Source organism: Aedes aegypti, chromosome 2, assembly GCF_002204515.2.
Source record: "Aedes aegypti strain LVP_AGWG chromosome 2, AaegL5.0 Primary Assembly, whole genome shotgun sequence".
Classification (NCBI taxonomy): Eukaryota; Metazoa; Arthropoda; class Insecta; order Diptera; family Culicidae; genus Aedes; species Aedes aegypti.
The window spans coordinates 10,726,843-10,743,696 of NC_035108.1; the positions used below are offsets into that span (position 1 = coordinate 10,726,843).

Below are 16,854 nucleotides of genomic sequence, written 5' to 3' on the forward strand. Positions count from 1 at the left end.
CAACCGCTGAAAAGTTGAAGTCTTTGTAGCATGGCAGTTGATTTTGAACAAGTGTTTCCCCCGATAGAACATTTCTGTTTTAGCGCCATGTGAAAGGGAAACATCCTAATTTTTTTCTGTAAGTTTCTCTGAGATACTTATTTTTTGATGATCTTCTTCTGTCGGGTGTGGGATCACTGCGTCCATTTTTTAGGACTATTGTGATATACCCTATTACTCTATGTACACAATGTTTTCCAGTAGCAAATGTGTCTCCGGAATACTTTGCGCATTTGACTGAACTTTGAACCATCTGCCATTGATGGGCAGAAGTCCTAGGTTGCAGTGTTGTAGTTCCTCCAATCTGGCGTGATCAGCCTAATAAAGCTAACCACCTCCCTGGGGGATGCGTTCCAAATATCAGCTGGCTGTAAGTAGTGCTTGCCAAATATTTTGAACCTACGATGGATGTGTGCACTGCAAGAGCAGAGAAGGTGTTGTGAGGTTTCGTCCGTCTCGTCACAGAAACGGCAATTTGTGTTTTGGACGACACCGATCTTGTATAAGTGGTATCTGCTTGGGCAGTGACCAGTTATTAGACCGATGTATGTTCTGAGATCCCTTTTGTTGAGACCTATAAGTTTTTGTGTTTGTGTCGTGTTTATTGTTACGAACCTTTTGGACTGATTCGCATTGGAAACTGTATTCCAATTTGATTGAATTTGACCGAACAACCAGTTGTTCAATTCCGTGTTTAGTGCAGAGTTTGAAATGCCAAGGAATGGCTCTGGACCAATGAACATATTGGTTGATCCATTCCTTGCTAGCCGATCGGCAATTTCGTTACCCTCTAGACCCGTATGTCCTGGGATCCAATATAGTTTAACTCGATTGCGTTCAGCTAGGGATTTCAGTGCAAGAATGCATTCCCACACAAGTTTTGAGTTGCAAGTGAAAGCCTTCAAAGATTGAAGCGCTGCTTGACTATCAGAGAAAATACAGATGGTGGCATGTCTGTAATTTCTTTTCAGATACAGCTGCGCACATTCCTTGATTGCATAGACTTCTGCTTGAAATACTGTAGGCCATTGTCCAAGAGAGACAGAGATTTTGGTTTTCGGTCCGTATACTCCAGACCCTGTCAAATTATTCATTTTTGAACCATCTGTGTAGAATTTAATAGATCCCGGTGAAATGCTGGGTCCACCTCCTTCCCATTCCTCACGAGAAGGAAAGACCACCGTGAATGGCGAGTCATAGTTTACCACTTTTTCCATCCAGTCACTACATTTTTCAACAATAGGATTTATCGAAAATTCGTTTAATATACTGAGGTGACCTGTTAAGTCCCCTGACAGTAAGACTGTTGATCGTTTTAGCCGAAGAGCACTTTTCTCAGCATCCAGCTTTATGAATTGATCCAGCCGGGGCAGATTGAGTATAGCATCTAGGGCAAACGAGGGGGTACTACGAACTGCACCGGTTATGGCAATACAGGCAGTACGTTGAATTTTGTTCAGCTTAGCTCTAGCCGTAGCTTCTTTTATTTAAGGCCACCAAACAAGGGACGCATAGGTTATTCTAGGCCGAACGATTGTTTTATAGATCCACATGATCATACTGGGTTTTAGACCCCATGTTTTACCACAGGTCTTTGAGCAAACCCAGAGTGAATTGAGACCTTTATTTATGATTGTTTGAAGATGGGTGTTCCAATTTAGTTTTGCGTCAAGTGTGATGCCAAGATACTTGACCTCATTTGAGTAAACTAATTGTATTTGGTTCAAGAAAAGAGGGTGGAGTTGTACCTTTCGTCTTTTTGTGAACGGTACAATTGTTGTTTTTGAAGGGTTTATTCCTAGTTTCTCTTTTTGACACCAGGAGAGTGTGTGATTGAGAGCAATTTGCATCCTTGATGAAATAACGCTGTCAAATTTGCCTCGTACAATAATGACTACGTCATCTGCGTATCCAACAACTTCAAAACCCCTTCTTTCTAAGCTATCTAGCAGTTCGTCCACTACTAATGACCACAATAAGGGAGAGAGTACTCCCCCTTGAGGGCATCCCCTTGTAGCCATTACAGTAATGCGCGAATCACTCAGCTCAGATGAGATCTGTCGATTTGCTAGCATAGCATGTACCCAGGTTGCAATGCATGGGTCGAAGTTTCTCCTCAACATTGCCGAACCTATAGACGAATAAGAAGCGTTATCGAACGCGCCCTCAATATCAAGAAATGCTATAAGAGCGATTTCTTTTGCATTAAAGGTTTTCTCGATCTTGTTCACTAGCGTGTGCAGTGCTGAGACCGTTGATTTTCCGCTTTGATAAGCAAATTGGGATTTAGAAAGAGGCATAGTTTTCATAAATTTAGAATCTATATACTCGCATAATACCTTCTCCATGATTTTAAGCATTACCGAGGATAGGCTTATCGGTCGGAATGCTTTAGGGTTGGTTTTGTCCTTTTTTCCTGCTTTTGGAATAAAGACAACTCGAACTTGACGCCAATCATTTGGAATGTGTCCCAGAACTAAACTTGCCTTAAAAATCTCTAACATGTGTGGAATCAGTGTCTCTTCCTCTTTTTGGATAAGCGCTGGGAAGATTCCATCCATGCCAGCAGATTTGAATGGCTCGAAAGATCTCACTGCCCTATCGCGAGTAAATGCTTCTTTGGCAACCTTTATTGCGTCCATTTTTGCTCCTGAGTCCCCTGATAGGAACCCGTGTGGAACTGAGACGTCAAGTCTGGCACCTTCAGCATTTAGACTCGTTTGTGGGATTGAATCAGGAAAGTGAACTCTTTAGCAGTTAGTATTTTTTGATGATAATGTTCTCTCTAATAGACACCGTGATCCATTCTGATTAAGTTTATGCCGTATCTTCTATGTTAACGTAGAAAATGTTAATCATTAAAACTCTTGAAAACTGCAAATATTCACACGATTCACACTTGTAAGTAATTAAGTCATTATAAAGCAAGAATATACTCAGATATTTCGTTTACTACCATCATAACGGATTTCCTGAGTTTTGCACGACTTCAGAACTCACTAAAATCTACCACATTGTATCTCTGGTGGTACACGTGCCCTGTACATTGTTATCGCTGAAGCACCTGCTCTCTTCTAACCTCCACCGTTAACACCTTTACAGAACCTGTACTTTCCGGCACCGATATTGCACCGAAGAGCTAGTGTCAGCTAGCGAGAAGATGATGATAGTGGATGGAATGGCGTGACCACCACCAGACGACTGCCCTAGGATCTTACCACCAGACAGAGTGACGAGGACGACCGCGCTATGACGAGCACCGAACGTGTAGTACATGATTATTACTTGTGCCTTTTCCTGAAATGAAGAAAAAAGAGGAAACCCAGTGAGAACTTTTGTTACACAATTGAACGAGGTGTTGTTTGCTTGCCCGGTTCTGGCGCCACCTTTCGAATAGCGTATGGTGGGGTAAAAGTTCGACTTTATTGATATTATAGATATTTCCAGGAAGTTTAAATATACTGCACAGGATCTTCAATCTATTGGTTCAAGTTTTTTGAGTAGGTGAGAAAAATTTAAAATTTCATGTGCTTTATATGTAAGAAACTTTCAATAAAAAAATTATAGAAATTGATTTAGCTTTTGAAAAGTTGTGGCTATTTGTTGTTGTTCGATGCAAAAAATTGATTTTTAATCTGCATGGAACAAAAAATACATACATGTTTATTAGATCTTTTATGTTTTTAAATGTGCTTTAAGATGCACTTTTTGCCCCACTTTACTTTTCAGTTTGGTATACCTAGATATGGAAGTACCACTGAAGTGCGCTACTGGCAGGAAGTAGCGAAAAATTGCGAGAAATTTTTATTCTTCTAGAAACCTAACTCCTCTACAGAGCGAAATGCCTGGGAGCGTGATATGATTTTTTTCCCTCATGGTATCTGCAATGTATATGTGATGCTGCCATTGCCGGCTGGTAGTGGCTTTCAACAGTCATCAGCCACATTGTGGCGTGCAATTTCAGGGGCTGTAAACTGAGTCTATAATAGCCATTGTTGTAACCGAAGTAGGGGTGTTGTGTGAACGTGTAGAACAACATTTAACCAGGTAAACTTGATAAGACAGCCTTCGCGCTAGGTTGACTGGGGGAATAGGGGAAGGTGGTTCAAAATGCAAACTTTCAGCTCAATCACACTCTACAGAGAAACAATAAAGTTTTACTATGAACCTATAACATAAATTTTCTTTCGATGCAATTGGTCATTTAAAGCAATTCAGCTTGATTGACCACCCGTGGTTGCTAGAACTGGTCCACAATAGACCGGATATACCCCTGTATCTACGCTAGTTCATGCGGGATGGTACAGGGGCAAGGTAATTTTGATGCACAGATTTCGATTAGCAGGCTGAATATTTATAAGGCGTAAGAATAGACTTGCTATAATGATGAAAGAATGGAAGCTTAGGGAAACGGATTCTTGTCCATCTCTGGTTCTAGGGATTGCTATGAATACATAGCTTAAGTATGATAGATTAAGAGTGGAAGAAAAACAACTAAACACTAGTGAAAATACAACTACAAAGTACGAGGAAAAGTAACGGCCTGGAATTGAATAAGTCATGAATATCTGGAAACTTTTACAAATCTTCTGTACATAATCATGGATTTTAAGAGGGGTCACAATAAATTTTCAAGGAATTTAAGAAAATATGTGAGTTGAAGCTGGTAAGTGGTGGATGATATGATGATATAATACAATCAGGCTACATTCCAATTACACTGAATCTTTAAACTTAAGCTATATTAAATATAAAAATTCTGGATTCTGATATGCCCTCCACTGGGAAACCTTTCAAACGAAGCTTAAACACATTTCCTGGACTTATCCTCAATATTATAAGCGGGGCCTTCCTTAGCCTAGTGGATAGAGTCTGTGGCTACAAAGCAAAGCCATATTGAAGGTGCCTTTGTTCGATTCCCGGTCGGTCCAGGATATTTTCGTATTGGAAGTTTCCTTAACTCCCCAAGGCATAAATTATCATCGTACTTGCCACACGATATACGAATGCGAAAATGGCAACATTGGCAAAGAAAGCTCACAGTTAACATCTGTGAAAGTGCTCATAAGAACACTAAGCTGAAAAGCAGGCTCTGTCCCAGTAAGGACGTAATGCTATGAAGAGGAAGAAACTTCATAAGTGGAAGATTTCAAAGACATTTTAAATTGAATTTGATGTTTTTTTTGACATAAGGAACATTAAGAAAAAATAGAAGAATGGAAAGTCAGCTAGTCCCTTTTCCCGTTCACCCTACTGGGATATGGTATGTTCCTTGAAAAACCCATAAAACAGCCTGAAACACTATTTGTGTACACTGAAATCAACTCTCCATTATGTTTTATGTGCAGAAATCAGATAGATGTTAAATTTTTGCCTCACATTTGATTTTATGTGCCAGCATATAAATTTTAGTTGATAACAATAAAATACAATGTCAAAGCACTTAATCTTTACTTGCGTTCTAATGCATTATAAAGGCCACATTGTTACAACCTGTTTATGTTTCAAATTGAATTCTAGAACACTCGCAGAGCAAAGGGAAGTAAACATGTCACCTTAGGTATCATCCTGCTTGCACGATTTGCGGTTTTTAAGTTAATCGCTCTTTTGTTTAAAAACATGATTTTATTCTCAAAAGTTCTATTGTATCGACTGACTCGACGGATTATGGAGTTTTGCTTGACTAGAAGGTAGGTTTCTTTAAGTAAAAATGTTTGAAAACTCTTTTGACGAATGAGCTATTTATTTCTTTCCAGAGATTCTGAATTTGACTGTACCAGATTCAAATTATGTGACGGTGGACGACATGACGAATGAAGACTTTCTCATCAACCCTACCGCTGCTCACTTCAGCATAACCAATGCTACGAACTTGCTGCCGAAAATCCACTAAGTCCACCAAAATGAATTTCATTGAAGTGCAAATAAATATGAGATTGAGTTCAATTAACCGTATAAAGTGGTTCATTAGCTTTTAGATTATGGTTTTATTTAAAAAAAATAATAGAGGGAAATAAACATTTGATCGCAAATTAAATATATTGGCGAGACTTATAGAAATTACATGCAATCGCATATCATTTATAAAGGCGCTCCATTTGAAATCTAAGGGTTACAGAGCATTTAATTTTATGTGCAGAATCAATACAGTCCAAATGCGAAGCTTGATTGCAAAAATATATGTGCGCTGCACATATAATCTAGTAGGAGATTCAGCTCAGTGTACTCCGTGTGTATATGGTATGCTTTCCCAAGGAAACTATTCAAAGAGCTCAGAAACACAAATTTTGTCGCTCTAAAACCCTGTTGGACACTTATGAACTTCGCCTAAAGCTCATAAGGTTGAAAAGAGAGTCATTGAATGTTATGAGTTTTTAAATATATTTTTAATCAAATTCGATATGTTTAACATGAAGAACATTAACAGAAAATAGAACAATGAAAAATTAGCCAGTATCCGGCACCCATACACCCATACTGGAACATGAAATGTTCTCCTGAAATACTCCTCAAACAACTCTGATACACAATCCACAAAAAATCCCTCTCAAACTCTCTCGGACACTAATGAACTTCCTCCAAACCTCATAAGAAGAAGTAATCAGAATCGTACTGTAAGAGGGAAGTCATAACAAATTCTATGAGGATTTAGAGGTATTTTAAGTAGAATTAGAACTGTTTGACATTAAGGACATTAAAAGGAAATAGAGAAATGAAAATTCAACTCGTCATTCTTTGACGCCCCTAATGGTATCAGATATACCCCCTGGGAAACCCTTGAAACATGCTTGCAACCTAGCTTACAACAATAAATTACTATTAGATTATCAAAATCTTTCCATTATGAAGATAATGTAAGATTTCTGCTCATTATTTTATGAAAAAACAGTTTCACGGCAATTAGAGCTCACAAAAGAAGAGTGCTTGAAGTCTAACTGCTTAAATTTTGGAATTTGGAAGTAAATTAAAATATTTTATTTTGATAATTTACATTGATAATTTTAAGAACTTCTAAAAGGGCTCTTCAACTTATGAATTCTGTAATCTTTTGAACAGGGATGTCAGGTTTTTTTTTCAAAAATGTTGATGATTTTAGAAATGTAGACTGGAAAAGTTAGGGTCTCCTATCTCGTATATGAAATAACCGTAGAATTAACTATAAATTTTCATCTTGATCTTCCATATTTTTGTAAAATGTAGACTAAATCTGGAATATTCCAGACAAATCTGGAATTTTGGTAACGCTGCTTTTAAGATGCTCTTAGCATACACTGCTAAAAATGAACGTAGATTTTCTTTGATTCTTCACTGTTATGTTTTCCATTTTTTCCGTTGGATATGTTTCTCCATGTACTCATTTTGCCATGTACTCATTTAGGCGCCCCCTAACGACTGGCGCCCTTGGCGGATGCCAACCTGGCCAACCGTTCACTGTTCTCTCTTTCCTCGAATCCGTGTCGAGCTTCAAATGGCTGACTTTGCTGATTTATTGTTTATTGATTTAATGACTTCGTTGGAAAAAAAACTGCTGAAGTGTCAAAGTGGCGGGAATATATCATGGATCGCCTCACCAACCAAAGTGACTCCCAGATCTTTACCTTATCCCACGAACGCAATATCTTTCCCATGACGACTGTGGAGATGCAGAAGATTCTTCGGTCTCTAGTAACAATGGTTGTCTAACAAACATTTCTTCCCTTCCCCGATGACCGTATGGACGTGGCCGGCGCAAAATACAACGTGTACATAAAAAGTTCAGTGTATTTACAATAGCATTTGAAATGTTTGACATGAGAAATATTATTAAAAATGAATGTAAATTGAGCAAGTTCCCCCTAGTGGGATCTAATATGCCTTCCTAGGGAGACTACTCAAACAGCCCAAACAAAAAAGTTGTCCCCCGGAAATTCTGTCGGACACTAGTGACACTAGTGAGGTTATTATTAATTTTATGAAGTTTTTAAGATACTTTAAATCAAATTGGTAATTTTTAACATAAAAAACATTTAGGGGAAATAGAGAATGCTTCGTGAAGCCCAAGCAGGACAGTTCGGTTTTGCGTCGTCCGATAGATTTTGCTGACGGTTTCGCGCGTGTTTTCGTCGCCGGAGATTTTTTTTCCCCTGTTTTGGAGCGTCTTGCTGGGTACGTATTTGGAAAGGCCCAAGCAGGACGGTTTATTTTCGGGACGCCAAGAAGTTTTGCTGTCAGTGTCAGTTTTGTGTTCAGTCGAGAATGGATTACCAACTGGTGAGTTCGTTTCATGCTTATGATAACACATATTTTCTTGAAAGCGTAACTTTTATGTAATATTAAAACAAACTTTGTATGGTTTGTCACTATAGGTGTCGGCATTATGCTTTTTTCTTATATAATGTCAATATACATATATTTTTCTCTTTTTGACATTATTAAAAATTATCTTTTGAATTGTTCGACATTGTGAATGTTGACGTATTTTCTAAAACTTCTACCATATCGAGACAAAATGCACAGTAATACTCATATGTAATTTTCAAACAAACTATGTATGGTTCGTCACTACAAGTGTCGGCATTATTCCTGTTTCATATAAGTTAAAATATATACATGTAATTTTCAGTTTTCGTCATTAATAAAAACGTCTTTTGAATTGTTCGACATTATAGATGTTGACGTATTTTTTCCAAAAACTTCTCGAGACAAAAATACAAAACTAACTTTAAATACAAGTCATATATTTCCCCCTTGTCCATGGATCGCATCACCGACCAGAGGTGACTCCCAGATCTTTTCCTCCCTCACTAATAAACACCCTTCCCGTGGTGATTGTGGAGATGCAGAGGTATTCTCGGTCTCTAGAAGCAACAATCATTACACCCTAACATTCCTTCCCCATCCCAACTGACTGTAAGGACTTGGCTGGCGCCGTTATTGATCAATAATATTAGATCTGCTAAAATTGCACTTCGAGAGTAAGCGGAAACTCCCATCCCTTATTCATTTGGATCGTAGTGCAATTCTTACCAGTTCCGATCAATCACGGAGTAGCAACCATTGACATGTACAGTCAGTCTATGCTATGCTATGCTATGCTTTAACATAAAAAACATTTAGAGGAAATAGAGTAATACAAAAAATCAGCTGGTATCCGGTATCCTTACGCCTTTACTGGAACAACTCTGACTCACAATTGTTGTCCCTCTAGGTCTAGAGCATGTAAATGAACCCAAATGGCAAAAAAGTGAATTTTCACCGCACAAATCCAAAGCAGAGCACCGCAGGTTATTGCAAACAAATCAAAATCTATATCCATTTAACGAAACTTTTCAGCAATTCCATGCTCTGGGCCGTGGGTTCTAATCTCACTAGTTGTGAACCTTTCCGAATTAAAAATTTCCTCCAAAAATTCATGAATGCAAATGCAAAATTGATCAATTGGCGAAAAAGCTCTCAATTAATTACAGTTGGAACACTAAGGTGAGAATCAGGCTCTGTTCCAGTTTGAACGCAACGCTAAAAAGAAGAAGTTCAGAAGTATGACGTAATTGGTACAAAAACTCTCAATTAATAACAGTGGAAATGTTTATTAGAACAGTTGAAAAGCAGGCGCTGTTCCACTTGGGACGTAATGCCAAAAAGAGGACGTTCACTGCATCTTTAATAAAAAGTGCTTCCTCCGCCCTTGCCCAAACTGCATAGGAAGCTAGGCAGGTGATTATTTTGTTTCAATAGATCAGCATTGCACATGTGTTCTAAAATCATGGTTATTTATCGCAAGACCATCATCTACAAAATCGAAGATTGCAATCGAAAGAGCAGACTGGAGCAGCTGGAATCATTTTCAGTTTTTAAAAGGCATCCTAAGTAGGAACTGATGTGAAATTGAGAGAGGTGTTTTTTTTTTGTGTTAGCTGTTTGAAGTTTTGCTAGTTATTTTGTTGTATGTGAAAAAAAAAAATTATATGGGAGCTTTAGTTCTCACAAAATTCCTGTTTGAAAAAAAAAAATCACAATTACTTACAGTGTTATTAATCGAACTCATTTAGTTTGATGCATATCATTTCGATTATCACTTAAGAAAAAAATCGCAGAACAACATAAAACGCCACAAAAAATAAATTGTAATTCGCACAAATTTACAGATCAAACTGTTCAACAACTTGGGTTGGTCTAGTTTTATAAATGATTGAGTTTTGAGATTTTTCATGATATTTGCTACTCATTTAACACATATCAAATATGTGTAAACAAAGTAGCATACTTGATTTGGTGCAATAAAATAGTAATTTTTTTAACTTTTGTCCAAGGGACATAGCACTGTGTGCCATTTCGATAGATTGTGAGAACTTTCTGATTCCGTTACAGTAAAAAAGGCAGTAATCGAGCCAAGATGGTGCAGTACATGAAAATATTCAAGCAGTATTGAGATTCTTGATAGTGTAAAAGCTTATTTCTGTAATAATTTTCCATAGTTCTAGGAATGATAATAAATTATCAATTATTGTGATTTGAAGTAGTGCTAGGGATTCTACCCCATTACCCCGAATCCCATTTTCCCGAATGCCATTTCCCAGAATTCCATTACCCCGAATGTACCATTACCCCGAATTCCATCACTTCGAATGCTATTTCCCCGAATTTACAAGTATGGACCAATGCACGAGTTCACTAATTTGACGTTTGAGCAGTGCCGAATTCACTTGTTGCCAAGGTCACGTAAATAACACGGCACCGCTCAAACGTCAAATAGTGAACACGTGCATTGGTCCATGTTGACATGATGACATTGATGACATTTCTCAATGATATTGGAATTCGGGGTAATGTCATTCGGGGTTATGGGTCGTTCGGGGTTTTGGATTTCGGGGTAATGGCATTCGGGTTAATGGGATTCAGGGTAATGGCATTCGGGGTAATGGGGTAGAATCAGTGCTAGGAATGGTAATAGTAGTAGGCTTGAATTTAGAGAATCTCACATGGCTCTTCCTAGTACAGCAGTTCAAAAACGTGAATCTCTTCAAGGAGCCTATGTTCGGTGCATGAATTGAAGGCTCTAAATGCTGGAAATGCAGCGGGAAATATAACATTTTTCTACAGTAATTTCGTGTTGCCATCAGCAACGGGTGTTTTGCTATTTTCAAGGCTTTTTGCTTGGCTACTGTAGAGTGGATTTCAAGATTTTTCCCAACCCTGATTTAAAGTATTTCCTACTTGGTAAGCACGATAAAGTATTAATTCCATTATGAAGTAAAATTAATTTTAACCTATGAGTGCATTGTGTACCACTTCGCCCTACACCAAGAGAAGGGTGAGTTTGGATTACATTGTTCCATTTGTTTCATGCGCAAGGCGAGACGGGTTGCGGGTGTCATGCGTGCAGCACTTATGCACCATATACAACGAAACCGTTTAGCTTAATAGATCCACTAAACCGGGCCGCAAAGGGTGGGAAAAACTAGTAGAAGGAAATGCCAAACAACAAGCGTGCAAACTACATTCACTTACCCTTTTCATGATGGGATGTAAGTCTGAAGAAAAAAAAAAAAAACGATCTGCGGAATGGAACGCAAAATAGCTCCATTTAACATGATTTTTTCTCCGTGTAAACAAGCTATTGTTTGCTGGAGCGGGCGGATTCATATTAGGTAGCAAAAGCAGCAAACAACAAGCTTCAAACATTGTGTACGGTGAGAATTAAACTGCGACCAGAGAGTGCGGAAAGTGAGCTTTTTCTTGTTTGCCTTCGCCTTCGTAATGGAATCCCTCTTCCTTCGGGTGGTTTTTCGCATAACTTTGTATTGTTTGAGTTTTTCCGTAATACCAACCATATCGGAGGGGAGATGAACAGAGCTTTATGAGATTATATCTGCTTACAAGATATTGTGTGGGATGAAAAGCGATCACACAGTGTATTACTTTGAATGACTGAGAATGTCGACTATGGTTTTCCTAGTTCTTGTGTAACTTGATTTCATATTGTGCGTAATTAACTTGTACCTATTTGTACCGGATGATACTTCTTGACAATGTGAATACAAATTTGTGTATTCTGATCAAGTAATCAATGAGCACAAGAAGTCCTTCGTCAAATTGAGCCTACAGTGCTACCATAAATTTAGTAAACGTGTTAATAGCTATGCACTAGCACCATATTATAAACATTGTCCCTTGTGAACTCTTAAGGTGAAGATAAATCGAAGCCAAACCTCAAATTTTCAAGAGCTCTGATCTGGAGAGACAAACATCTGTTTTAGCTGAAAACTTAATCAATTGGTCACTCGCAGGTGATCACCAATCGATTAAGTTTTCAGCTCAAATGGGTGTTCGGTTCTCTAGATCCGTGCTCTTGAAAATTTGAGGTTTGGCTTTGATTCATCTTCACCTTAATCTAGCCTTTTATGGAAATTCGTGAGTTTTGCTTGTTTCATTTTCAGCTATTCATTCCAATATTACATTCATATCTTATATCTGGGCACTTATTTACACTTCAAATTTCATCTTCAAAACCACAAACCCTTCGTACATCTTCACTGAAGGATTTCTATAATTCACGAAATTTAAAGAAATTCCCTCAACTACTGCTTATAATAGTGAACGTAAACAAAGTTTTCGATTCGTTGTACTGGGAAAACATCTTGTGCGCATCAAAGTGTGCGTGATATTCGGCGTAGAAAACGGTTCCTTTGATTGTGGTGTTTTCGCTGCACTGTGAGCAGCTGTCAGGATTGTTCGATCAAATGGAATTGTGCCGATACCTATGTTTGGCCTGTATTTTGATTACGCCAATGAATTTAAAAGGAAATCCATATACTTCAACATGTTGAAGGATTAGAGGGAGATGCCTAGTGATACATTTTATTGTAATGTTGAAGTGTAGTATTTGACCACTCACTATATAACACTGAGCCGTTAGTTCTGAAACGAATTAAACTTGATTACGACCGAAATGAAAATGGATACGACGAATAGAGACAACGGTAAGTAATAAAACATTGCAGTACTTCCAAAAAACGATCTTATTTATCAAAATCTTATTTCATCTGATGTGAAGTTAAAGTCTTTATATTACACTTACTTTCAAAGTCCTTTCGACTGATACCGTTTTCATGCTCGTGCCTTATTTTACTCTTAGTTGAGTGAATTCAGATTGAAAAGAATACCAAAGCTGAAAAAAATATATGAACATGTCCTAAACTGTATGAAACAGTACCGTAATTCTATCCTTTTGTTTCATATTACAAAAGACAACTGAGCCCTGTTTTGAATACCGAAACCCATGACATTCATTTTATAACATTTAGCTCTAATGAATAAGTTAAGCTTCGAAAAGGTCATCAATTGTTCAATATGATGAGATAATATTTCGTTCAATAATTTTTGACATTAGAGCCTCGGGATAAATGTTGATACTCATCTCATCATGAGCCCGTATGAAATAATCCGTATAATGGGTTCTTCATCTGACCCCGCTCGAAACCAACTAAACTGATTATTATGATAGAGAATAATGCCTAAATGATAACGCGCTCATTGCAGCTATGTATTATTAAGGCATTAATTATAGTGCTTCCACCTGTACAGTGCAGGTTGTAGAGTGGCAGATCCAGCACTGGCCAGAAGCCGTTTCTAGATTTGCATTCTTTGTGTTGCGCACTGGTCCTCGAAATTGGATGATCCCGTGACAGAGCTGACGGCTTCGGAGCGTTCCAACATCCAACTGAGTCCGGACAAAGTCAGCTCTGGCATCCGGCAGGACCAAAGTGAAAATGAATTCACAATGAATTTAATTAATTATTTTGACACGGGATGGTGTGAAGAGGGGCGATGTTTTCGTGGAAGCTTTACAAAGGTATTATCGTGATGAACCACCACCGGAGCGAATTGGGTATTCAGGCAGCGAATAATTCCATAATTGGTTTCACCGCTTTGCCAGGGTGGACGACTTTCTCTGGATGGCGGCTACTTTGTGCGCTCGCAAGATATGACAACGGAAACTGTTCCAGCGATGGCGTCTGGCAAGTGGCAAGTGCCCTTTCTGCTCCCCAGCGTATTAACTCGGAAACAATGGGGAAATAAAATCAAATGAATATTAAATCAAAATTGTGCTGAGCTAAGGGGAGAGAAAGCGCAGTCCATGGGGGCTACCTGCAAAAAATGAACTAGAAAAGCCAACGAAGCACAATTTCAATAGTCTAATGGAATAGTCGGAATTCGTTGAAAAGCTCATTTGTCATGAAAGTGTCACCGCAAATAGTCGGGAAATGTTTTTTTGATGTGGAATAAAGTGCAATTTATATTTTTTTAATTTTACAATGCTTGGAACGAATAGTTTTAAACTGAGAGGCTTCTCAGCACGGGCCGAAGGTAACCGGATTGGATAAACACGACGAGTGATTATAACTGATAATATCCAGGAAATACGAAGGCGCATCATCAGTGGAAGTCGTGCTTACTATGGGCTCCAGATGAAACTGCGGTCAAGAAAGATTCACCCCCGCACCAAATCCACGATGTACAAAACGCTCATAAGACCGGTAGTTCTCTACGGGCATGGGACGTGGAATATGCTCGAGGAGGACTTGCAAGCTCTTGGAGTTTTCGCCGAGTGCTAAGGATAATCTTCGGTGGCGTGTGGCGGCAAAGTATGAATCACGAGCTCGCTTAACTCTACGGCGAACACCGTACCGTTAAGGTAGCTAAAGCTGGAAGGATACGCTGGGCAGGGCTTGTTGCAAGAATGCCGGACAACAACCCTGTAAAGATGATGTTCGATACGATCCGGTTGAAACAAGAAGGCGTGGGCACAGAGAGCTGGAGAGGTGGATTGACCAGGTGCACCAGGACCTGGAGAGCGTGGGTCGCAGTCGAGGATGGAGAGAAGCGGCCATGAACTTAGTGATTTGGCGAAATATTGTTGGCGAAGTTTAACAAGATAATTGATGTAAAGCCAAATAAATAAAATAAATAAGCTTTCACAACTGCACCGGTACCTTAAGACGGTAAAGTGCTTGAGCTATTGCTTCCAAACTTACGGTGTTGAACGCATTCTTCACATCCATAGTGACAACCGCTCAGTACCGCACACTGGGACAGATCGCTGTTTTCGACGGCCAAAACCTCTAGTACTCTGGATATGCATCCTAGAGGTTTGGTGTCTGGGATAAAGTATTTTGGAATAATTTGTACTACATTTTCGCTCATTTAGATTCAATCTAGATAAGTTAAAACTGATCTAGATCAGTTTTATCTTTTGCTAGGAGCGACAATTTAGTAAAAACAGTCAAGAAATCAATTTTGATTATTTTTTGTACAAAAAAAAAGTTCAAAAATATTTTGTCATCAAGTTTTACAAGTTTAACTATAACAAATTAAATTTACATCATTTACTAACAAAATTTTCAAAATTAATTATGTTTTTAATAAAAACGGTCTAAAACTAGTGTTTTACAAAATCTAGGATAACTCATGAAGCGGCTGATGGCGGCAGCTAATATTTTGTATACGACTAGTCAAGAACAATAGTTTCATTGTCGCGAAAAGAAAAAAAATGAGGCAACGTGGGGCTTTTTTGTTGTTACGGTTTTAAAATTTGATGAACATATGTTAAAAAATGCTTATATTTGATAAACTTTTCATGAATTTATATTTTTGAAATGCATTTCAAAATTCGATTTTTATTAGAGTAATAGTATTGTGTTTAATAAAAGCCATGTTTTACGATGCAAATAAACGAAATAGGTCTGAATTTTCAGAAGGTCACATATTTTTTTATTTCTTAATCTGATTATTATCTAGATATGAAAGCAGATTAAATTACATATATCTAATTCTAAATCACATATGTACTGATATATCTGTTTTTTTTTTCGATCCCAAAATCATTCCAGCAAAAAAGCCCCACTCAGCCCCACTTCGGTTTCTTCACGACAATAAAACTTATGTTGTTGACTAGTCATGGACAAAAAATTAGCTGCCGTAATCTGGCGGCTCATAAGTTATCTGGGATTTTGTAAAACACTATTTTTGGACTGTTTTACTAAAAGTATCATTAAATGAAAATTATACTAGTAAATGCTCTCAAATTACTTTTTTTTTGTAAAGTTTTAAAACTCGATGACAAAAATGGTTTATCCATTCTATGAAAAAATTGTCAAATTCGATTTTTTTACAATTTTTAATAAATAGTCATACAGCGCCATCCACGTCGGTAATAGAGTGTAAATGTCTTCGGAAAAATGTCAAAAATGCCTCAAAGAACAACGTTGCAGAAGAAAGTTTTTTTGCTAGGACGCTCCTATCAAAAAATAAAACTGATCTAGATCAGTTTTCACTTATCTAGATCAAATCTGAATGAGTCAAAATGTAGTATTCCAAAATACTTTGTCGAAGACACCAAACCTCTAGAATGCATATCCAGCGTATTAGAGGTTTTGGCCGTCGAAAACAGCGATATGCCCCAGTGTGTACCGGATGCCGCTCCTTCTATGCTCGAGTGTCATCTAAGCTGTCTGAATGACCGACAGGATAGCGTATCTAGTAGGTAGATAGGTCAATACGCCGACGGGTCACCTGGTGGTTTCCCCGTTGTTAGTAGTAGCACCAATTTCTGTAGCTTTCTTACATCCGGGAAGATTCCTTGATCAATGTAGCGTTACATCGCGATTCTGATCATGCTCGTATTCGCATTGACTGCCGCTATTAGCCTGTTTAAGTGTAAACCTTATTAACCTTATTATTGGGTTGGACAGGTAGGGCGCACAAAAACACCTGGGTAGGACAGTCAAAGGATTGTCCTACCCATGATTCAACAAACAGAAAAAAAAACGAGGAACA

At 38.2% G+C, this 16,854-nt stretch overlaps 1 protein-coding gene across 12 annotated transcripts in view; it reads right to left on the reverse strand.

Annotated features, from left to right (window-relative positions):
* Positions 1-16,854, reverse strand: part of LOC5567847 — a 318,832-nt gene that overhangs the window by 223,836 nt on the left and 78,142 nt on the right. For 3 of the 12 annotated variants that reach the window (XM_021839898.1, XM_021839894.1, XM_021839896.1), the window contains one exon: positions 3,325-3,336. Coding sequence is in view for 8 of the 12 variants with exons in the window: in XM_021839892.1 (XP_021695584.1) it covers positions 2,996-3,001 (6 nt within the window). In the remaining 4 variants the exon portion in view is untranslated. Of the gene's footprint in view, positions 1-2,995; positions 3,223-3,257; positions 3,337-16,854 lie in introns of those variants that run through there. The other 9 variants (XM_021839893.1, XM_021839891.1, XM_021839904.1 and 6 more) reach the window with 6 other exon arrangements.